Source organism: Gopherus evgoodei, chromosome 1 (genome assembly GCF_007399415.2).
Source record: "Gopherus evgoodei ecotype Sinaloan lineage chromosome 1, rGopEvg1_v1.p, whole genome shotgun sequence".
Lineage (NCBI taxonomy): Eukaryota > Metazoa > Chordata > Testudines > Testudinidae > Gopherus > Gopherus evgoodei.
In genome coordinates, this window is record NC_044322.1 from 229,753,464 (window position 1) to 229,778,546 (window position 25,083).

The 25,083-nt window shown below is 40.6% G+C and overlaps 1 protein-coding gene across 3 annotated transcripts in view; it reads right to left on the reverse strand.

Moving 5' to 3' along the window:
• Positions 1-351: 351 nt before the first annotated feature.
• The window catches only part of VWF (von Willebrand factor), a 252,449-nt gene continuing 227,717 nt past the window's right edge, over positions 352-25,083 (reverse strand). For all 3 annotated transcript variants that reach the window (XM_030538805.1, XM_030538814.1, XM_030538797.1), the window contains exons 47-52: positions 22,606-22,722; positions 17,104-17,202; positions 15,940-16,068; positions 14,336-14,375; positions 3,819-3,916; positions 352-685 (exon numbers count right to left, since the gene is read on the reverse strand). In XM_030538805.1, coding sequence (XP_030394665.1) covers positions 500-685; positions 3,819-3,916; positions 14,336-14,375; positions 15,940-16,068; positions 17,104-17,202; positions 22,606-22,722 — 669 coding nt within the window. In that variant the 3' untranslated portion in view covers positions 352-499. The remainder of the gene's footprint in view (positions 686-3,818; positions 3,917-14,335; positions 14,376-15,939; positions 16,069-17,103; positions 17,203-22,605; positions 22,723-25,083) is intronic.

Sequence of the window (25,083 nt, forward strand, 5' to 3'; positions counted from 1 at the left end):
TCTTTCTCTCTGAGGTATCCCATCATACCTCTCAAGCTGCTGAGGCCTAAAAGTGGGACACAATGTGTGGCAAAGACCCAATATGAGGGAAACAAATAAATTATTTGGTCAGGACACTTGAAATATCATGGGATTCATTCCTTCAGTGAAAATAACTCCTCCTGTAGCCTTTGGGTCATATTTTCATGTTCATTTTCTTTCTTTTGAGGTAAATAATATTCAGTGATAAAAGTGAGGGGAAACCAAATGTATGTAGAACAGAGGTAACTCTGATATTAAATGAGTGACATCCCTTGAAATGAGGGACACAGTATGGGTCACACTAATAGCCCAAGTAAAACAGTCAAAAAATGCTGTTAAATAAGCTTTACTTTTATTGCTTGGTATGTTGATACAATGAATGCAATGGTCAGAATCATCTGGAAGAAAGAGATCTGAATGGTAAATTCCGTAGCCATTAAAAATAAAGGTTAAATGAAGCAGCTTCTGGAAAGGTTTACTATGTACATTTACGAGAGAAACAGTCGCACTGCTTTGCAGATGGTACTTCATGCTGCACCACGGTGCCATTAGCACAGCGCAGGGAGACGGTCACCGGAACTGTCTGAGTAGCTGAACAACAGGTGCACTCATCTTCAAGTCTATTCATTTCAACAGAGTACTTGGTTTTGCTTCTGCATTTGCCCTGAAAGTGAAACAGATAAAGTTTGAATCTTGCCAAATAATGGTTTACTCCACAGACTTCTGATAAAGGTCCAAATCCTGCCCTCCGTTTTATCCAAGCAGACTCAAGGAAGCTAATGGAAGTTTTTGTCAGGACTTTGTAATGGGTTCATTTGATTGGTCTTTGTTGGTTGTTGGTCTCATGCTTCATGTTTTCAGCCAAATGTCAAAATATTATTTCGCCTCTCCCTTGATATGTTTACACACACAAGGTAATCCTGAGCAACAGCTGACGTCACACAACCAAGCTTGTACAGTAAGATATCCTACAATGTTTACAGTATTGTGGTAAGTTTGATAGGCTCAGAGAACAATAGGAAACAGTAGTAGTGGGGATTTGGGCACCGTTATTACAACAGTCTTTAAAGTTTGTATTAAGAAAAAAAAAACTTGACAAGAATTGTATTAAGTCTGATCTAAGAGGGTATTGTGAACTTGAAAGTACAAGACAAGCCAAAGGCATCTAAACTTCTGTTTCATATATTTCTAGGGCATCCAAAACTCCTGTTGCCCTGCCCGCTGATCATTTCCATTGCTTCCCCCACACCTTTCTCTCCAAACGCATTAGTTCCTTTTCCATGTTTTTCTAGTTTCTCTATATCTGTTTTATATTACAGAAACTCAAACTGTACACAGTATTGCAGCTGTTTTAAATTTGTTTGACTAAATGAAATTTTTTAAGAAAAGTGTCTGATGTTTCTACAAAAGCTCTTGGGTTCTGGGTGGAAAAATCAAGGATTGGTTTTCAGCAATTTTTAGACAAACAATTTTGGCTTTCTGCTGTTGAATGTTGACTTTTTTTTGTCAAAAAATGAACATGTTTCTGTTTTTTTGACCAAGTCAAAATTATTCAATGAAATTTTTTATAAATGTATTTTTTATTTTCCATTTTCATCACAATTTTCCGGGGGAAAAATTCTCTAAGCACCTCTACACAGTATTCACTTTTACCAGTGTTGCATAAAGAGGAAAAAATTACTACTTTGATTCCATCTGTACAATACTGTTTCTACACAACTTAATTGCATAATGCCAAACATAATGAAAAAACACACAAACTGAATACTCCTCTTTGATTTCTAACAAGTACTTGTCCATTCATTTGTGCTTATCCTTGTTGCTTCTTATTTTCCCTAATTTATACAGGCTCCAGGCACAATAACAATTTACATTGTCTCTTGTACTATTCTAAATCATTGTATAGGTTGTAATGTACAGGTGTGTAAGGATCACTTGCTAGCATTTCTGAGATGAAATGCAAGTGATTCTGTTCTACCAATAACGAGAGGTTTTAGGAGTGGAGCTCATAAATCTGTTACCCAATTCAAATTGATCTGGTAGGCAGCCTCTGAGCACAGCTGCACATGACTTAGTTGGCAGAATGCCTGTCTTCCCTGGTTTGTGAATCATAAACAGAAACAGGTTTCTCCCTGCAGCCCAGACTTATGAGGCATTAAACTCCAAGAGAGGGGTGGAGCTTAACATTCACCCTTGTCATTGGTGTCTCCCATGGGCTAGCTTAGGCAACTCCCCACCTAGTTTGCAGGCTTTGTGGATCATGTTCTAAGGTGCCTATCTCTCCCCATGTATTGTATAGGAGCCGAGGCACTTAACTCAGGCTTTGTGGATCAGTGTTGTTCCTATGATTTTTCTAGGCATCTAAAAGTTAAGCATTGTGATGCTCAGTGTCACAAAACCTAAGTCCTTTTTTCTGGACCCACATGTTTACCCAAAATGAAATATGGCCAGATTTCTGAATTAAAATCTTCACACTGAATCTGAAATCTGCCCTGGATCTTTCATAGCCACAAGACCCAAATAGCCACTGACTTAGTGGATAGAGATGATAATGCAGCAGTTTTCTGATTTTGGAGTTAAGCAAGTATTGGACAGCATTTCTGAACTGTTGAAATGTCCTCTTTCCTTAAGGCTTTCAGGGTTTGAGAACAGCGGCTGGAGGTCTTGAAGACCCGGGGGCACATAGTCCCAAGTCACTGCGCCCATCTTCACTCCTTTCCAGCTGGTCACAGAAAGGAGAAAGATGCTCCATTTAGCAGCTACAGCAGTCAAAAGAAATTATCCCTATGAGAGGGTGCTAAAAGAAAAAAACCATCCTAATCCCAGTGGAGTTTAAAGTAAAAAATTCAGGCGTAATAAAAACAGAATGGGAAGTTATTCTGTTGCAGCCAGCCTGGGAACCAAGCTTCTCATTTGTTTCCCAGTGCCATCTATCAAAGATAGAAGGGGACATCTGGAAGGAATGTTCTGCTCCTGTTTCAGATTGTATCTGCTGTATTACATGAGTGGAGTGATGGGGAGGAGAATCCAGTGGCATTACACTTTTGTTCAAATTACGGAATTTGATGGGATATGTGGAACATAAGAGCACAGTGTATGGGCTCAAATACTGAAGTCACGTCAAATCCTACAGAGCTCAATTTTTAAACCTGGGTGCTTACATGTTAGGCACCTAAAGTCTTATTTAGGCATTGATGTGTTGACTTAGGAGTCTAGAGGGGGATTTATGTACCTAACCTTAGGGTCACAGATTTGAAAATTGGGCCCCATAAAATTAACGGTGAAATTCATTCAAGTGCAGAAGATCCCAGCAAGGCAATTTAATATCCACATGTCTCTCCAGGAACTAGAAGCAACATGAATGGCACTTCTGTGTATTGTAAAGTGGGTTTTCTTATCAGCCCCAAAGAGGGGGAAAAATCAGGTGAGACTAAATGGAATCAAATGTACACAGCTGAAACTCCTGCATAACTGGTGCAGAGACAGAAGTCAATGTTCCATTGTGTTGAGTGGAATGGAAGCTAGTGAGAAGCCACTGACTTGTCCTTGGGTGGAATAGGGAAGCAAATTAATTCCCTTCAACAAACCTTGTTGAGATCCCTGCGCAAAGGCCATTTACCTTGGCTTTGAGCAGCGAGGGATGAATACATGAAAGAGTCATACCTTTACCTAGCAAGAGGAGGGAAATAGCACTGCAATTTCCTACTATGAAAAAATGTAGCAAACCACTCCCTTTGAAAGTGTGTCATGTTTTGCAACAGTTCTGTACTGACAAAATGAAAATAGATTTTTCTTACTTCACACTGGAAAATAGGCACTCCATCTTCAGCCTCACAGCCATTGATATTCAGATACGTCAGCCTGGAATTTACTTGTCTGCATTCTGCTTCTATACCTAGTAAGTCAAGAAGGAAGAGGAATTTGCCAATGGTTGAAGACATTTTTTAAAAAACATTCTGGCACCATTCTCTGCTTAGTACACACAAATTGCCATTGGCCACATGCCATTATTAGCAAGACCCCAGTAAAAGACGTAGATATATTTCCATGTGGCAATTAATACAGGATACTGTGAATATACCTCACTCCAGCCTTAAAATTCCATTGAATACCACTGAGTTCCTGCATAAACCAATCAAAAACCACAACAGTAAAATATATTGAATACCACTGAGTTCCTGCGTAAACCAATCAAAAACCACAACAGTAAAATATATCACTGGTCATTCAGCCTTGCTGAATGACCAGTGATATATTAAAGCCCCAGGATAGTACCTCACCCAGCTCTTGTTCCACTGAATAATATTTATTATAAATCTATGTCTTCTTATTTTTTTCCCAAATAGGATTTTTGATGGACTATTGTTAACAAATCAAAGATGTGTAGTTGCGCCACTGCCGTGTTTTAAGTATAGACCTGCCCATAAGAAGTTACAACCAGTAACCCCTTTCCCATTAATTCACAACTATTGAAGTCATTAGTCGTTGATCTTGTTTGGCTCCCAAGTGCAAGAGTCAGAGAATATACTGCAGAAAGAGATCACATTCTTTCACTGAAATAAACACTGTGCAATGTTTAGCACCACTGGCAAAAGAAGGTGCAATTCCAGGGAGTGTCAGGAAATGAGCATCAGAAATGACTTGGATTGAAACTTCCCCTTGTCAGAACCAACTTTCAAAATGGAATGCCACGGTTATTTCCTATGGAAATTTACTTTGAGATATATGCTGAATTTTGCAGCATGGAAATAATGGGGTTAAATTCTCCATTCCCATTGCTGGACTTGCAGGGTAAAAGCCTGACTTCAGTCAATGGAAGTTTTGCCATTGACTTTAATGGGGGCAGGATTCTTTCCTGAGCAACTGCCGTTTTGTGCTCTTGACACTAGAGGATAAATGCTGACTGTCCCTCCTCTGCACCTCATGAAAAATCCACATAAAAGGCAATACAGGACTACACCTGCAGAGTGTGTTTGTCAGTGGGATGCTGTTAGGCTGGAGGAGGAGCCAGAGTGCTGTTGATTGGTCCCATGAAGCAGGGCTACTGCAGCCCACAGGCTGTGGTCGTTACTGGATAGCAGATCCCTTTTCCCTCCCACCAGCCCTGTACAGATCCAGATTTTATACATATACGTTTTTATACTTAAGATAATTTGGCCCAACCACTTTACTCATTTTCCCATGCTAGCTAATGATTTGCGAAGGAGCTAATGCTCTTCTAAGAGGCCTTTCTACACCCAGGAAGCAGTGGTTTTTCATTTGCAGTGTTAATACAGCACCATCACTGTGTCAAGATGAACTCTTACTTTAGCTCTAGCTAGCAAATGAATCTCCCATGACTGGGAGACAGCTGACTATTCAAGCGCTCAAGTCGATTCTTTATCAATTAGAATCTATTTTTACTTTCTGTATTGTCCCTCTCCACAACCATTCATTCAGACAGAACACTGCAATCAGCTGGCCAGCTGCAAATTGACCAAAGAAATATAACTTCCCTTTGATGTAGGTGTCCTCCCAGCAGCTTAAGCCACAACTTCCCATCTCTTTTCCAAGATAACATTTCCAGCCTTATTGCTTTTCTGCCTTTCTAGCTCTTCACAAGTGATCTGAAAAAAGCTCCACAAATGTGAAAAGTGTTGCTTGCTGCAAGCTGGAAAAGCCAGTTCACTTTCAATGCTTTAATCACTTTGTGTCTGCACTCTGCTTGGACACATTTTATCAAACAGACAGTCACAACAGTTGACACACAGCCCATTTCAAAATAACTGTCATCAGACTGTCACCATGTCTTCAATGTTTCTTTGCTCCCAACTGAGAGATGTATTGTCCAATCACATCAATTTGGTTTACAGTATTTATTTTGGATTTCATAAGCCACACCCCCTCCAGGCAGGTCAGTTCACATGTACATAATTTAATGAAATGGACAATGTCAAGATCAGAAAGGGGAAAAAGGATGAATAGCAGAGACACAACTATGCTTGTTTCAGGGGTGAAAAGGAAAGGACCATCCTCTCCCTACAAACCACCGTATCCCTGAGCACCACCACTTCCTATCATCTCACTCCTGCAGGGAAAAGCCAAAGAAAAATGATAAACCCAGCACTATTTCCTGAGGCCCATAATAATGAAAATATTCAACTACCAACTCCCTCGTGTTGAAGACAAGGAACTATTCACTCAAGCTGACCTCAGTTTCCTTGGCATACCACAGAGAGGGAGGATGGCTTCATAGACAGCCAGCGCCCCAGCCAATATCAGGCCTTATAGACGAGTCAACACCTTGATTTGCACCTTTAACTGAACAGAATCTATTTTTTTAATAGTTACTTTTTTAGATTGAGTAGGCTGAAGGACCTGGAAAGGTTATGCAACCTTTATATCAACCTTTACAGCCATGTGAAATGGATTATTCTATTATCTGGGGTATAAGTAACAGGCTACATATTACGTTATTATATATTGTGAGCTTTGATGAATCGTTAGGCCATGACAGACATTTAATTAAAGGGATGGGATAAAGAAGGAAAATTGTGCATTGGAGGAAGATTACCATTTGACTCAAAGCCAGTACTCTGAGTAGCATGAAGGAGATCTGATCACCAGAGATAGAGCTCCTTTTGAAATTAGGTGTGTGAAAGAGGGAGTGAGTGAATGTGTGTAAATGACAGGTAAGGTAAATATATTGTGAAGACTGAAGGGATAGTATTTATACAGTGCATTTACTATAAATGCTAAGGATTGCTTTTCTTCTCTCTGATCTTGACTGTAAATTTACAGGCTCAGATGTTCCAAGCCAACTAGAACATTTAACCACACAATTAATTTCCATTAGAGCAATGTGGCTAACGCCTTTAGGTGGTTTTTAAAATCTCAAGCTGCTTGTTTGTGATTTTTCTATTATCCTGCATACAGAATGCTCTTAAATATATCATTTTAGTTCCATTGAAATATTGGGACTTACTGTCTAATGATTGACAACTGAGATGATACCTGTTAAGTTGCAGTCATTAGTGTCTTTGGAGAGAGTGAGAAAGGTGACTTCCTGCACCCTAAACAGAAAGTTCAGACCACTTCCTTCCCCCCCCCACTTTAACCCATCCCAGCAATGGGATCTCATGTGGGATTCACAATCCTTCCTTCCACTTACCACTAGAAGGGAATCCCTTCCAATCATATCAGTCTGTACAAAGTGGCCTCAAGTAAGTTAAGGACTGTTATAAAGCGGATTGTGATCAATGGTTCTCCATGTCTGCTGAAGGTTGGACAAGAAGTAATGGGCTTAATCTGCAGCAAGGGAGATTTAGGTTAGATATTAGAAAATTTCTAACTATAAGGAGAGTTAAGCTCTGGAGTAGGCTTCTAAGGGAAGTTGTGGAACAGGTTGGACAAACACCTGTCAGGGATGGTCTATGTTTACTTGGTTCTGTCTCTAAACAGGGGGCTGGACTTGATGACTTTTCAAGCCCTATATTTCTATGATGCTATTATTCTAATACCAATGTTTAATTGGCTAGAGGGTTCATGTCCAAGTGACAAAAGCACTTTCCATGACGGCTTTGTCCAGGCCAGTACCTGGCTGTCCTTAGTGAGTCTGGGAGTTACAAAGTCAGGGAGAACCACAGGGTTAGTCTGTTTAAAGTGTTTTCAATCAACAAGTCCCTTTATATTAGTTATAACCAGTTCCCATCTCTTCTCTATTACAAGGGACTCTGTACATGCCAGCCTGCGAAAACAGGCATGCTGTCTCTGAAACACTTTCAAACTTTGTCCATCTTGGGAGCAAATGACCAGGATGGAGGCTCAAACCCAGGTCTCTCACATGGGAGTGAAGAATACTAGCACTAGATCTCTGGGGGTGGTTAACCTCATAATATAACATGCTGCTCACTGTCCCTGCCTGCAGGTATATGGGATCTTGGGGAGCAATTACCACACAGGTGGGGTGCCAATTAATTTCTTTATTAAGGGGAAAAGGAAGTGGTGGGAATTTAACAATGAAAAGCGATGGGATGGGGTGTATAAGGTGTTTACAATAGACAATGATGGGGGGGGTTCTTATTAAACAGTGTAGGGAGTTTTAACAGTGAGGTACAGTAAGTGGGGTTCAGCACAATGGGATACAGTACAATCAATAAGCAACTTAACCTTATATAGGAACAACTCTAGATACAGTGTGGAATGCAAAATGTACCCAAAAGAAAATGCAAAATAAAATGGTAGCTTCTATATAAAAATGGTATACAAAGTATATTAGAAAAATGGAGGCAACTAATGGGGTGTTATAACCACAAGTAAAATGTGAGTCACAGTGCAATAATACTATATGGGTGATAAGTGAAATTATGCAATGTAGAAATTTACTGACTTAATTTGTGAGGCTGTGATAGCAAGAATGTACCTAAAAGCTGGGTCAAGAAACAGGAGGAGGGAGGGGAGTGAATGATTAGTGGTATCTGATGAGAGGTGAGTGCAGCTGCAAGCAGCGAGACACTCTGAAGCCCAGAGTAGCAGTCTTCAGGAGCCTGCAGGCTGGAGGTACGGGAGACAAGAGCAGCTGGAGCACACTTAAGGGGAGTCTGGGAGCAGCACGAGAGGAGGGCGCTGAACGTGTAAGCGATGGGAAGGCACGTGGAGAATTGGGGAGACGGCTGAGGGAAGAAATAGACTGCAGCAGCGGAGAGCACTTCAGGGAAGAAACAGGCTGCAGCAGCGGAGAGCACTTCAGGGAAGTTGCGGAGCAGCAGGGTGAAGACAAACGGAGCAGTGTGATGGTGATCTTCAGTAGGGGAGGGGCAGCGGAGGAGCGGGGGCACGAACACAGGGGATACAGGGAGAGGCAGCAGAGAGGTGTAAAGAAGGGCTAGAGGGACACCCAAAAAAAAAGGAAAAGAAGCGGCAAAGGGTTTGGGAAGGTACACGGGGGGGGGGGGGGAAGCAGAGCAAGGGGTTACAACAGGAAGACCCAGAGAAGTACACAGAGGGGGAGATTGGAGCGGGGGAAAAACAGACACGGGAAAGTTCAGGGAGAGATTGGGACAGCGGGAAGACGAATTCAAGCAGTAAAAACCTTATCTATACTCTAACTTAATCAAACTTATATAAATTACAAGCAGCTTATACAAAGTAATAAAACAGGTACAGAATACAACCAGGCAATGGCTTTTTTAAATCTATCTTAATCAACGACTAGGCAAAACAACCAATATCACAATTCTAAGCAAACTATAACAAGCAACTATACAGAGCAACAAAACAACAAACTATAACAAGGCAGGTGAAACTTACAAGCTCTACAATCTTAGCAAACTATGACTTATTAAACTAAAAAGCAAAACCTACGGTGCACCTTATGCTATGGGGAAGTTACAGAGGGCAGAGTGGTATGTGCCCAGAATACAGCTCCCAAGGCAGCCCCCAAGGAAGCCAAGAGATCTTGGCTGCAGCAGTGGATACAGCTGAAAGCAGGGAGCAGAGCTTAGCAGTGGCACAAGCTTATTTTTAGCAGCAAAGCGCCGCGGAGTTTAAGAGAGGTTTTAAGACACAGACCAAGGTTTAGCTTGAGTCTGTGTGCTAGGGAAACAGAGCTAGCAGCTAAAGTAATAAAATAAAAGTATGGAAAGTTTCACAGAGGGATTCTTACCAGTCCCCAAGGCAGCAGCAAAGGCAGAAGCAGCAGCAACATCAGAAGAAGCAAGGAGGGCTCGGTAGGGTCTCGATAATCAGGAGATCTCTCAGGCAGCAATTTGTTCTTCGTGGGGTGGGGGGTTAAACACTGGGACTACGCTCAAAAATAAAACGAGAGCGGAGAAAGGACCCCCAACCCCCCTGGCTGATCAGACCAGGCAGCAATGCAGGAACCTTTCTCATGTTTGTTTCAAAAATGTCTGTTTTTAAAGGCAAACTTAGGCAGTTTCCTGCCAGTAATCCTGATAGGCTCCCTCTGTCACAGGGGAGGAGGCACAGGGAAAAAACTGCAGGTGAGCACAGAGATATGCCTGGGCAGAGTCCTGTGCAATAGGTGACTCAAAAGCACATGAGGCCTATGACTCATGCCCAGGATCATAAAAACACAATAGGTCTTGCAGCTCTGGACATTGTTTGCCCTACACCAAGCCCAGGTTCAACAAGGTGATAACAGGACTAATCCTTTGAACAGGGCAGTGGTCCCACTTAGCATGCAGCACAAGTGGCCATCCCTTTGAGAAGGGTAATGGCTCTTGGTAAACAACTTAAGGGGCTCTCCCTTTGAGAAGGGCAGTGGCCCTGGTAAACAACTTAACGGCCAGGGAGGGGCGGCCACAGGAGGAGAACAAAAACAAAATGGAGTATGGGGACAGCTGTAAGGAACAAAATGGAATAGAGGGATAGCTGTAACAGACACTCACAATTCACTTTGATTACTGGGTTTGGTTTACTTTGCTTCACATAGAAAGAATGTAATTTCAAAGATAATAGGTTTCATTCAGCCTTAAGATATGCTGGCTCCTGCCCAGTGGAGGGCCCATGGGAGTGGAGAATATGCCAGGAAGAAGACTGCAGTGGAGAAAGACACCTACAAGCTTTGCTCCAGAGCTAGTCAGTGCCAACGTAACAGTGTGTGGCACAGGTTGGAAGATGGCCTGGCCAAGGCTGATTCAGCACTTCCCCTCTACAAGTGATGCTCCTTAGGAACCAGAGTCAGAAATTAAAATTGTTCTCACCTGGTAGCACCTAATGGCAAAGACAGCCTGGGGGCAAATGCCGTGTGCCCTCCCTGGATGTGAACCCTCCCTTGGGTAAAGTAGCCCTTGCTGGCACAGAAGGGTGTAATTTTCAACCCTACACCAACAGAGGTGAATTCATGTTTTGACATCTGTAAAACGTATGTAGCATGGTTTGGAACTGGGATTTTTTCTTTGTATTTTCCTTACAGTATGCAGTATATTTCCCCACTTAGTTAAATAAAGTCTGTAAGAGATACAGAGATCAGATATGCCTTGAATGATTAATAACATTTATTTCCTCCAGGCCCTCAAAAATTAGAAAAGCTATCCACCTCAGTTTATTCCAAAATAGTCTCCACCTAGGAAGTTAAGACAATAAGAAAATGGTTCATATCATGTGAGACACTTTGTCTAAGGACACACGGATAAGCTACAGTTGGGAGTTCCACTCCCCAGGAATAGAAACTAAAATGGCACTGTTAATTGCCTAAGCAAGAATCTCTCATAATTTGCATATGGACAACATTTCTTCCTTCCTCCCAAACTAGCTAAAAAGAACTCCAAAAAGTTGCCAGGCAAGCTTAACATCCTAATTTCCTATGGCAAGTGGCCAACTTCTCTTTGCAAGTGGGTCAAGATACAATTTAAACAAACTAGAAATAACCTGCTGTGAGATTGAAGGTCAATAAAGCAAACTGCCTGTTACCCCCAAAAATCCAAACCATATTTTCACCCCCAACTATCAACTATACATATATTTGCCTTGTAAATCAAATATGATAGATAATCTGTTTTGTCCCGTCAGTTTGTCTTTCACTCCAAACTTGAAGCTGCACGTTTTCTTGCTTTGTGAGTCAGATCTACATCTCTTTATATGTGGATAACATCTCTAATTTGATTTCAAATTCTATATAACATGCAATGCTTATGTACAATCAAAGAATGTATGAAATAGGTCCATCAAGTTTGGAAGATTATAAGGCATTATTCTTGTTTCCACTGGAAATTATTATGGCCCTTTAGAAGTAATAGGAATTGTATGGCACAACGAAGAAGGAATGCTGAAAGATTTACACCAATATATACCTTTGGATCATTAAGAGAAATTGCTTAAAATGGAGAAATTTCCAATTAATAATATGGGCTAATATTGAAATACAAGCTTTGAAATGGATCAAACATAAAAAGCCTCCAATAAGAAAAGGACTGGAGAAATTTTTTATACCCCATCACCATCTATTAGATACTAATGGCAGCAGCAGAGAAACTGAGAGCTGAAATCTGAGCACTCAGTTGGCACGAGTCCAATAGAAATAAGAGGGAGCTTCCCTCCAATGAGTCCTAATATCAGGGCATATAAAACTGAGGTCACCAATCATGTGAGACCCTGAGTTGACTGAACCCACCATGCTGCAGAATCCCCAGTGTGATGAATGCCAGGACTGGTCTCATGGAAAGGACTCTCCTCACATCCCAGGGTTAAGAGGATAAGATGAAGTGATGAGATTTCATTTCAAAGATTGTATTTCCCTTTCTGTTCTTTAACATAAAAAACGTACAGGTTATCTTGATTAGGTCTACACTCTCTAGTGAGACACCAAGTAACCCTCTTTTAGATTTTAACTAATGCAAGCTCACCATTGTAAGCCCAAGCAAATTGACCTAAGAGGTTTAAAACAACAATTTTAAGCAATTGCTTTTCATATTCTAAACTTGTCCCTTTTGGTCCAAACTATTCAAACAGCAGGGATCACATGCTTTAAATGTGTCTTGAAGACAAGTATATCCTTGGAAGTGTGATAAATGTGTTAGAGACTAAAGAACTGAGCCCCTCTTTTTCTCTGCCTGTGGCACATAATAATCTAGTCTCCTGTGGGCTGTAATCTTTTGGTCTCATTTCAATTGTGGGATTTAGTGTGTGGGTGCAGAGTGTGTCAGTGGCCTTTGATAGACAGGTTCAGACTAGATAATCAGGTGATCCCTTCTGGCCTTAAACTCTATGACTCTATGGTCATTAGTAAATGTCATGAGAAATCTTGGTGATTCACATTGTTCCTTGGTATAACTATGTGATAATTGTTTGCAAGATTTAGCCGTATCTACACTTGAGTGGTGAATTGTTGATTGTTTACTAATGTGGTTCTGGGTGAATTAATAAAGTGCTCAAGTGTCCTGAAAAGAACCCAGTGTTAAAATTAGTAAGATAGCTCTCTGGATTCAACAAAAAAGTCTTATCCTATTGGATTTCATTCTATATTGGCTATAACACTTATCTAGTTTGTTAGATTTCAGGTCTAAGATCTAATTGGCATCTTGGTACATTCATAAAAATTGACACACATAACCCTTTCCCACTTACAAGTCTCGCTCAGTCTTTTAAATACAATGTGGAAATGTGTAAGGGTTAATAGATAATTTTCAATATTAATTCCTTGCTAGAAGCCTAGTAGATAAAAGCCCTTTTAACTAAATTACCTGTGTGAGCCATTCGGCGATAGTCTATTATCTCAATAGCTTCCTGACTTTTATTTCTTAAACCCGGAACTCACTGATATGTAGACAGGCCATGGAAGCAAATGCTCGGAGTTAACTTCTCCAAAGTGGTATATTGTTACAGCAATTACCGTGGTTGTGCAGTGATGATCTGCTGTGCTTGCCATCTTTTATTTATTAGCACATGCCCAGAACAAATAAAAGAGAAAGAACAGAGGGCACACGAGGTGCTGACATTTTGACCTTAAAAAGAGTCTTCTTTTTTGTTAAGAGCTAAAATAACTTCATAATTATTCACCAATTAAGTTGCAAATTTAAAGCCTTTATGTTTATAGAAATCTTCAAAGGTTAGTTTGGGGATAATAGCACAATTCTGCAACCCTTATTCATGCAAACAAACCCTACCCTCTGGAATAGCACAGCTGAAATGAATGGCATTATTTATGTAAGGATTTCATGACTAAGGGTTTGCAGGACTGGCCAAAACTGTTTATTCTGAGACCCAGTCAAACTATTCATTATAAATACACACTTGTTATGAATTTATCTCACTTTCTGGTTATTAAATCATTCATGAACAGATCACAATTTCCATATTTATTATTCAGTTTTCACTTTTCACTGGATTGTTTTACTAAAATAATTTTAAGCCTGTTGAGTACTCACAAAATATTTGCTTCACATATTCAATACTGGCTTGACTGATTGGTCACCCAGTTTGTGTGGAGCTGTTCCTGATCTCTGGCTAAATTACTGAAATTGTTTCAACAGGAGAAAATAAAAATGAATGATGAATAATAAACATTCATAATAAATTTTGGAATGACTGATTATTCACGCTAAAATGTGTGAAATTTTGGGGATTTGCCAAAGTTATCTAGGCATACACTGCTGTAGTCTAAACAATCATGTATAATATGACCACACAACTCACTGTGAGACAAACTTGGTGATTTTAGTCATAAAAATGTGTGAATCAGCGTTGACATTTGTTTGAATTTTTTGAATTCGCTCTTTTACTGTACACATATCACACATGCAAAACATGGCTTCTAATGTAGTAGACTACATTTTGAGAGGTTGTAAAAGAAAGACTTTGTAGCATAGTTACTTACATGTTTCACAACAGGTATTGTCAATTTTTGCAATTTTACCCTACGAGAGAACACATGCTGCAGTTTAGGCACAAATAGTATTTACACACACATTTGAAAATAGTCAGACTTATATTCAGTTTCTCTATAATAAGAAGTTATGCACTATGTTCCTGTGTTATACATATAATAGAAGTATGTAGAAATACTAATTTTCCTATCATTTGACTTCATTAAAGTTTAGAAATATTAAACAACTTTAAAGTTTTTCCACACAACCAACTGATATTGCTCTTAGGGCATCATTATCTTATAACATCTGAATGTCATTAGCTGTACAAACCAATTTTTACCTTTTGGAGCCATAACTCTGATGACTTTCTGTGTTACTGAGGGTTAAAAATCAGGCACATGTAATTATATTTTCATTTACGTTTCTTTAAAATGGCTGCCACTGTTACCACTGGATCTCTGACCCTACTTCAGAGAGTCACCTGAATCTGTGAGTCAGTAACTGAATAGGAACATATTTAGGTCCAAGATGCATTTTGAAAATGTATTTTAAAAAAAATGAGAGCTGGACAGTGGGACTTTCCAATTCAAAAGCAAACTATTATCCTTTGGTTTGAAAATGAGACCACTGGAGAGAGATAATACACTCAGGCTATGGCTTTGTACATATCCCATTATTTTTCAAATAGTTTTCCTCTATACATCTCTACTCCAGTTTATGGAAGTATGTGCAGTAGTGACAGCAAAAAGGAGTACAGTTTTCATGAAAGGCTTTTATCTTTTGAATAATGAGTCACAAAATTGCTGTTCACTTTGTGCATGTATGAGAGAAATCCACTGTATAGGGTGGGCTTGCCTGTGACCTCACTACCCACTGCCATGTTATAAGAAGCCACAGGCAGGCAGAAACCTGCAGTAGCAGCAAGTACTATATCCTTTAAAAGACCATAGCTTGCATTCCATGTCCCAACCCAAGGCTGGCCTCAAGTTATCAAGTAATGCAGAAGGGGTTGGGTCTGGAGGGACTAGCATGTCCAGCAGTGCTCCCAATCCCCATGTTATTGCACTAGGGAGTGCAAGCACCTGGATTTAGTCTGCTCCCTATGCAAAGAGGAAGGCTATCTGCATCTTCCTTCCATCTTCACACTCAAGAGTAGCCAGAATCTGCCCCTACATCGTGCTTTAGTGATGGATGAAACACAAAGTTTGGAGGTTCAGTTCCACTGAGACTCCAAAAGCTCAAATGCTTCTCCACACCTCTTTGCTCTGATATCTGGACTAAGAACATCATGAGATCAGCGTTCCCTCTCTGGTCCCCAGCACTTCCTGTCTTTGGATGGGCTGGAAATATTGGAAAATCAGCTTTTCCCATGTTTATTACAGTCCCATCTGAAACCAGGATACGGAGGAGCCAGTGACATTTATTATTTACAATAAAATAAAAAACAAACCTTTTCTGAACCTAAAAAAAGGTTCAGGTTAAATTTAGCTGAGGTGTAAGGTGGAAGCTTAGATTACCCATCCCTAATACACATACGGGATTTATATAAAGCCCCATAAACATGACAGAATATATTCAGAAACATGCAAGCAGGACCCACTTCACTACTTACCCCTTCAGCCAAGCATCTCCTGGAATCAAATGGAGGGCAGCCAGTGATTCGTTTTTCCCAGATAAATTCCCTTTTCTCATTTACTTTACAAGAATGACTGTCACAGCCATCCTGAACTGTCTCATTCGGCTGTAAAGATTTAAGAGCTGTTAGCTTAGCACAAAAACAGCGTGGAAGGCCACAATTTTCAGGAAACTATAAAGTTTGACTATTGCTATTATTTCATTGTCATTCAGCTAATATGCCTCAGCAGGGAGGATTACAAAACATGGAAAACTTTGCTAAATACGTGTGTGGGTCAGTAAGACCATCTAGTTTTAAATATTTGTTTATATGATGCCCTAAATGTGCATGGTACTCTGCAGACATGTGAGAAAGCACGTACCCTGCAGCCTTATTAAGTGCCAAAAACAGATGTCCTTGCCTGAGTCCTCACTCTGGCAAAATTCCCATTGACTCCAAGGGGAGTTTTGCTGAATGAGGACTGAGTAAAATGTGAACAACAAGCTTGGGGATTTGGCCCTAAGTTTGTAGCTTTGTGTTCTGTCTTTTTAGGAAAACATATATATGAATATTTAACATTAGTTACCATGAGGAGATTCTTAACAGCTCAAAAATTAGACCTAAATGAACTAATGAAAAAAGGTACATACATGCTACTTCCTAAGACATGCTGCCAGCTTTTTAACATGCAAAGAGCCTCTGATGTTTAAGGGAGGGCCCCAGGTCCATTTCCAATAGCTGTTGGTCATTTAATGAAATGAATGATGAACAGGAATTAAGCTGCAAAGAGTCCTGTGGCACATTATAGACTAACAGACGTATTGGAGCATGAACTTTCGTGGGTGAATACCCACTTCGTCGGTATTAAGCTATAACCAACAGGGCAACTGAACTCAAACATCAGTCCAGGGACAGTTTTGCTGGATTCATATGCTGTACTGACCTTTATTTGTTCCTGTCTTCTTTGTATTTGTTTGAATTTAATCCAAAACATGAGACCTTTGGCTGCACATATCTCTAATTTCTTTGAAAATATTGGAGTTTGCAGCTGCTGTGTAACTGTCTAAGAGGGGCAAAGGAATAGGTGCCCAAGTGGCCTCAATTAAAAGCACGGGTGACATTTACGCTTAGTCAACGAAAATGAGTATGCTTAAAACAAACCTTCAGATATAGGATTCTTCCGTCTCTCAACTTGATACCGCATGACGTTGGCACACATTTCCCACAGCAGGAGCCACTGATTTCTTCCATCCTGTAGCTCTACAATGCAAGTAAATTCGCTGCGGCATTTTTCTGCTTTTCTGGACCCCTCCACCACCCTCACTCATAAACTGAATGTCAGTTTTAGAAATGCAAATAACACAATTACAGTCATCAGAACATCTCTAGAAGTCTCAGATGGGCATGGTCTTGTTAAATGTTATTTTTATAAAACTTGACATTGTCTCTTGTGCTGTTATTGTGTGGTATACTATATGGATGCTGCATGTATGGTACATTGTGTAATATGTGCAGACCTGATTGATCCTGTGTTCACTGAGATCAGTGGCAAAATTGTGGTGCTGGGTCAGGGCCATGAAGCACAAGTGACTAAAATGCTGCCATGTGCCATATGAACCTTACTTGCAGCATCAGGCAAGACTCCTCCCTAAAGCCAACACAACTTGCAAAGATGCATGAGAAACCCAGACCAGGAAACAAAGGGCTAGGAGACTGGTGAACAGTATAAAAGAAGGGAAAGTGGCAGGAGAAGAGATTAGGCCAGAGTGGAAGACTCAAGAATGGAACAGAGAAAAGTGGGACGAGAATGTAAAGTTAAAAGAAAGAGATGGAGGAGTGGACTAGAGGAGGAGGAAATGGTGAGAATAGCAGAGAGAGGGAGGGGGGAGAGAATCAAAGGATGGAGAAACTGGCAGATAAAGTAGGGGGACAAAGAGAAGTGGTGAATGGGGAAGGAGGTGAAGGATGAGGGAAAGGAGCAGAAGAGAGAGAGATCAATCAGCAATGATTGGTAGGGAAGCCAGGTTATGGGCAAGAAAGAGGTAGAGAAAACCAGAAAGGAATTAAGTTAACGTAGGAAGACAATAAAAGTCCCCATTACAACTTCTCCAGCTCCTAACTTCACCAACAGCTGCTTATGATGAGCTGAACATTTTTAAGACAAACAAACACTTTCTGGATGAGCCAATAAATGTGTATTATCCATATGTTTGTTTTAACAATTTTTTTTAAAGGAAACATTTATGTTTTTACAGTAACCATTAAACCATCAGAAAAAACACTACTTACTTTATTATTATGTAGTTGAACTGCTAACCTTTCAATTTATCTTCTAGCAAAAATGTGAGCTTAAAATTCATCTAGAATCGTTCACAAAATAACATAAAATGATGAATGACTCCACTGGGGTTTGCAGCACTTCCCAAAGCACTGCATTTACTTCCATCATTTCAATTGCTGATCATAGGTTGATACCTTGTTGAAAGCACATACTCTAAAGTGTGATTTGTTCCTTATGACAATGGCTTTTAATGTGAAATTAAAATGAAACACAGGGTAAAACACGTAAGCATGTGCTTGAGACCTACTGACTTCAGTGGGACTGAAAGGGTTCATCTGGGCATACATGAAAATTTCCTTTTGTTGAGAAATAAGACCTACATAGCCATTACAATAAGTATGGGAATGGGGGTATGCCCAACCCCCTGAAATTGGCTCTTATTGAGACAACATCCAGCGCCAGGAAAATTCCATTCTACTTTCCTAATTTACAGATATTAACTATGAGGAAAAAAGCACAACAATTTCTTTTATTGAAAAGCATGGGAAATTCCCTCTTATGAAACAAACCCAAGTCAATGTCAATTTCCACCTCTGTTCTAGATGCTCCATTTGTCTCCAAGGTGGACTGGATCTCCAAGAAATGAAAATGTTAGTTAAGCACAGATATATTTTCCTGTTCTTCATTGTGCTAAGATCTATAGATCCATTACAATGGGATTTTTACAGCAGTGTGCCTCCAGGGTAGAAAGCAGGATCATTCTTTAAATGTGGACAGCCACAACTAGGTAAATTATGTATCCTCTATCTCTCCCTGGGCACTGAAGAATGGAGAAGAATTCTACCTAAAAATGACTCTGGCTAAAGACTGGATGATCAATATGTAGATCAGGTGAATTTATATATTGATGGCCATATGGCCAACAACTAAATGTCAATACAGATGATGTGAGTTCTCTTCCGTAAGTCTTTCAGTGCTCCCACAGATTGGGCATTGTTGCCTGACAGAAGAACATTTCCTGAACTAAATTTGGGAATGAATGCGCTGACAGTTGTGAGAGCTATTTGTCCAAATTAAAAGTAAAATACTTGGTCTGATGAAAGCAAGTTCCCAACTATATAAGTTCACCTGACTGCAGATAATAGACATTAGGAAATCTACCTAAAAAATATAGTTAAGTATAATGACCCCTGCAACAGGGGTTCAATTTGAGTAGTGCGGTATGGACCAGAATGAGGTTCTCAGGTTGTGCGCTATAAATTTGAGGGGCTAAAATTAGGGTAGTTGCCCTAAGGATGCATTTAATGTTGGGGATTGTACAAAGCTTCCTTTTCTTGAACGTACGGAGAACATCATAGGATGGAGATTTTACCTTTTGCTTGGACACTCTCAGAAAGCCACATTAGAGACCTCCTGGAGGAATTCAAGGCCATATGTCACTTGCTTAATGCAGTAGTTAAACTATGGACTCTGTTTGTCCAATAGAATAAGTTATATTTGTTAACTTATTTTTAATGTCCATGAGTGATAATCACTTCATCCAAGTATCCACTTTGAACCCGTCTAGTGCTGAATGGAGGAATGGCTTTTGCAATAGCGGACCTCTTGTGTAAGGTAGAGAGGTCGGAATGTCCAATGTGAGGTTAGTAAGTCCCAAGAACTACAATCTCTTCCAACAGAAAGACATAAGCAATATTATTAGTGTTCTCTCCTTCCTAGCTTTTGATCAGCCCTGTAGGGGCAGTGGAAGAGGTGGGAAAGTATATAGCAGAGCCCTTGTCCAGCTTTGCAAGAGATCATCTGTCACACTGCATCTTGAGCGCTGACACATGAAGAGGCCACAGAGCACTTTATTGCTGTTTCCAGATAGAACGACGTTAATCATGAGTCCACCATGTTGATTTACAATGAATGAGGACACTTCTGGATTTGGGTTCTATGTTGCTTAGTCTTGTACCCAATAGGATTCATCCTCAGCCCAGGCCTACATTTGACTCCCTTGGAACTATGTGTCTGACTTTATCACAAATCCAAGATACTCCAGGAACCACCTCAGTCTATGTGTTGGTTTCACTCTCTCTGTACAGAGCCCTGATCAGAAAAATTGTCCAGAGAGAGATAAAAGTGAATTTCCTTTTTCCTAAACACCAATATTATTGCTACTATGATCCTAGAAAGAGTCCTTGGAAGCACATGTACAATCAAATGGTAATGACTGGAATTGGGGGGGAAAGGTGGCAGTTTATCTGCAAAATGAAAGAATTGTCTGTGTGATAATGAAATGGGAATGTGAAGATAGAGCTCCTTTAAGAACTTGTTTTGATGTGTCACCTTGCTCTATTAGTTATGGACTCTCTGAGGCTAGAAATGGCATAAAGAACAGCCCTCGATGTGAAATGGATTATATCACTCTGATCTGAAGTAAAATGAAACTATATCTCATGTCTTGGCATTTCCATGGGCTGCCTAAGATTGGGAATAGGACAAGGCTGTCCCTGTGGTTCTTGCATAACTTTATAGAGTATCCTCTATGAACAATGTTGAGTCACCATATTTTGACACAAGTTGTAGGTAGCCGTTTGCTCCCAAACTGAATGAAGGTGGCACCAATCAGGGGTTTAACTCCAGGTAGGGAAGGTTGGGAGTCATGCAGAATGCTCTGGGGCAGATGAAGGCCACTATGACTCTTGCTTCAGCACCCTGCACTTGTTCTAGCTGTCACTTGCCAAGTGCTATTCTCCTTTGTTGTACTTCAGAGACTGTTTCACTTTGCCATGGGACCTGTATTCTGTTCTAAAATGTCTAGCAGAAACCAAAATTGTAAATCTACTTTTCTAATGACTCTGTGAATAGTCTCAGCTTTCCATTAAGTTTCCTAGTACATGAGCTGGGAACTGATTTGCCTGCACATCTGATCTAAGGGCAAAAGCCATGGAGCTATATTTAAGTGGAACAGATTTGTGTCCCACTATCTTTTTCAGGGAGAAGCCATGAAAAAGTCAGCAAGCATTTTAGATAGAGAACTACCATAATTGCAATACCCCTGTCTGCATGAGGAAGCACTTAGTGTGTCAGACGACAGTACCTACTTTTTTGTTTGTTTTTGGTTAATCTGAGATTTTTTTCATACCAAGGGGAGGCTGAGACTGTACCTGCGCAGACTTGGCTGCCTGTGAATGGCTTGTAAAGTGAGGAGGTCACTCAGTTAGGTGAATCTGACTGAAATCTCCCCCAATTAGAAAGGTCAAGTCCCTGATCACTGAGGAAGATAGCCATGTTTCTCTTCCATAGTGACACCAGGTTGAATCTGGTCTGGTAACTACTGATGAATCTTCTGGACTTATAAAATGGAGGCTAGAAAGAAAGAAATGATAGGCCAAGAGCCTTTTACTTCCCACTTGTTCTACACCCTCTGGCAGTGGCATTGTCCATGCTGTGTCTTGCCCCTCCATCTGTGCCCAAAGAGAGGAGGCAGTCGAGCTCTGAAGTCAGAGGGCAGAGGGCTATAAAGACTCATGTGCAATTTTCCATGAGGTGGTGGTGTACTGTCCCTCTGGCATCGCTCCCTCATGGAGATGAGGGAGGAGGATCTGCCTGCCCTAAAGCTGACTATTCCAACCCTGCTGGCTTCTTTCCTACCCAGGGAAGGGGAGAAGAAGCTGGATTAAGTTGAAATGGAGAACTGCACTCTGCCCACAGAACCAGCCAAGCTTCCCAGTGAAACACTCAATAAGGGAAGTGAAAACAGGAGATATGAACTTTTCTTTTTGCCTGTGACTTTTTCAGCCTAGCTGTCTCCCTGTACGGGTACCAGCTGCCACAAAAGCCTTAGAGGGGAAGCGGAGCTGAGGGGACAATTTCCCCAAAGGCAAATACAGCCCAGGGAAGCAGCTGGGAATTAGACAGACACATTAGTACGCTGAATTGTTAGGCAGGAATTTGAAATAAAGTTTGGAATTTTCCTCAGAAAAGCTTTGCAGCAGAGAGATCTGGCTGAGCCGCCAGCTGCTGTGGGGGTAGATAAAACTGTAGGGAACTTCAGGGCATGGGCATTGCCTGCTGCTAGTGACTGAAAGTCTAGTTCAGCCCACAAACTGTAAGCAGGCTGAAGTACCCATTGTAACAGACTTGTGGACCTTAGCACAATGAAAAATTAAATGCTTTCCTGAACTGGGACTTTAGAACATAATTGGGATGGGACCTCTGACACAGATGCAGAAAGATACAGGACCACACTGTACCCTTCTTTGGCAAGACTTCTGGGAAGGGGGACAGTGGACCCAGTGAACTCTGAGATTGGGGCGCATGCAATGGGTGAGGTGACCTTATGACTGCACAGATTCACAGTCAGGAAAATCCAGGATCATAGCATTCCCACTCACCTTGGGACAGGGTTCACAGGTGGTTTTTCTACAGGTCAGTTTGAAGTTCATAGGCAGCCCCCTCTGGAGGCTACATTGACAATTTGTACATTGGTCCAACATCAGGCGTTCCCCTACCTGAAACATTAGAATCGGTGTGCAGTGTTGAGTGATCATCTGTTAAAACTCAAGAAAATAAGCAACTTCATCTTAGTTTGAAACCGACTCATTAAATCTTGTAATGCTATTCTGGACTGAGGATAGCAACCAAAACCTTTCTGTCCCCAGCTTCAGAGACCCAATGTTTGTATCATCACACAGAAACAACAGAAGGAGGCTGTTCCTAACTAGCTGATTTATCTGCAGCCAACCATCAAGAGTTCCCTTTTTTTTTTAAAGTGCCATCAGGCTTGCTAGGAAGAGGAGTTAATCAAGTTACGATGAGAACTGGGTGAATTTTTTCAGATGAATAGTTTATTAGCTGAAAAAATGCAGTTTCCATCCACCCAAAGCTATTTGTGAAGTTGACACAAATTCACCAAATATTTCAGCCGCAAAAAAGAGTTTGAGGCTAGATTCCTGGCAAAACCCATCTTATAACTTTAGCCCAGTGGTTAGGGCACTCACCTGGGAGGAGAGAGACTTGAGTTCAAGTTCCTGCTCAAGAGGAGGGATTAAAACCTAGGCTTCCCACATCCCTGGTGAGTGAGCTAACTACTGGGCTAAAGATTGTAGCCGGGGGTGAAAGTACCAGTACCATGTCCCCTTCTAATGCCCCTCAGTACAAACCAATGGATGCATAACACAGTACCAACTCAAGCTTGTAGGCTTGGCTCAGGACCTTTTTTTCCCCCTCTTATTTTAACCTTTTATAGTGAATGTTCATGCTCATAAATCTGAGAGAATAACAGCACTTGGTGGATCCAGGCATGAAGCCACACTCATAACTTTTCCTTGTGCGGTAGGAATGGAGAGGAAATGTCATATGAAAAACACTAGGCTTTTTATTATTCTTTACTCTGGAAGGTGCTCAGATATCACAGTGATGAGCATAGTACAAGAACCTAAACAGAATATATAGTCCTACAGAAGCAGTCAATCCTGAAGTGCAACATCATTCTTGCTCTAGTTCCTGTTATGTCCTGAAAACTGCCCCGCTGCCCCACCCCCACTAGTTATTCAACAATGCGTGATGTTTTTGTGTTGGTGAATTAATACTTCAAAATACTTAAATTTCTGCCATTTATGACTATAATCATATTTGACTCAGGCCTCCTGAAGTAAATGGCTAATGTATTATACATAGGGCCTCAGTAGTACTAGGTTTTTGCATCATATTTAGTATGGAGGAAACCACTAGAAAGTTCAGTATACAAGGAATAATGTAATAAACTGTAGGTTCCCCATAGGAGCTCATGAAAGTTCTGAAATTCCAACATGTTAGAAATTACATTTTTCAGTAGAATAGCAAGAAGTTAAATTTATGTTGAATCAGTGTTATTTTGGGGGGAGAAATTTGGGATTACACTTATTAAAGACAAGCTGGAACCAACTCCCCCAGACACTAATGACTCTAAACTTTTGGGAAGTTTCTATCAGGATCCAAAGTTTGCAACATAAGCACCATTTGTAATGTATATATAAATTTCTTCTCAGATCAGCATGTTAATGGGCCTTGACAGTACATTTCTGTCAAGGAACAGAGCTTATGGTGTGGGGGAACTGAGTAAAATAAGGAACGGATTATTTTTTTCCATTTGTAGAATACACCTATCAAATATTCTCTAGACAAATTTATAATAAAACATAAGCATCTGCTAACCCACTGTTAGCTAATGCAACCAAAATAACCCCCCCTAAAGCTAAAAACGACTCTAGTCTCCCTCAAACATGACACTCAATAAAAGCCTGGGAAAACAGATGAGTGTGACAGCTAATTCCATTTGGTAAATACAGCCACCTGCTTAGAATTCTGCATTTAAAGCCTGCAGCATTATTTAAAACAGTGGAGTGAGTGCAATTCAGACCTACTGGAGTATAATATTGGTAACCAGATACAAAACAGAAGTGTAAAGGGATTAAGGAAAAACAAAGGGCCACAATAATCTAACTGATCTGTAGTGAAAGATTCCAAACTTGGACCTATTCCTGAATGAGTTAATGGAGGACATTTTCCCTTGATACAAAATGAAACATGAAGCCTATTTTTAAACAGTGGTTGTATTCCCAGCATAAAGTTTTAAAATCTAGGAAGTATAAATGTCCTGGGGATACCCCATCTTGATTCCTGACCAGGACTTTGGAACAATCACAGAACAGTGAGCTCAGAATATCTGTCTCAATTTTTATTTTCTGCATGCTGGGACAGGACCTGGGGAGTTCAGAGAGTGTTGTGGGAATCCTCATACAAGGTGACGCTGTCGGCTCTGCAAACGGCCAGCACAAAGCCTCTTCAACAGTCCAGTGTCAGCTAAGCCCTCCACACACATTGCCTAATTA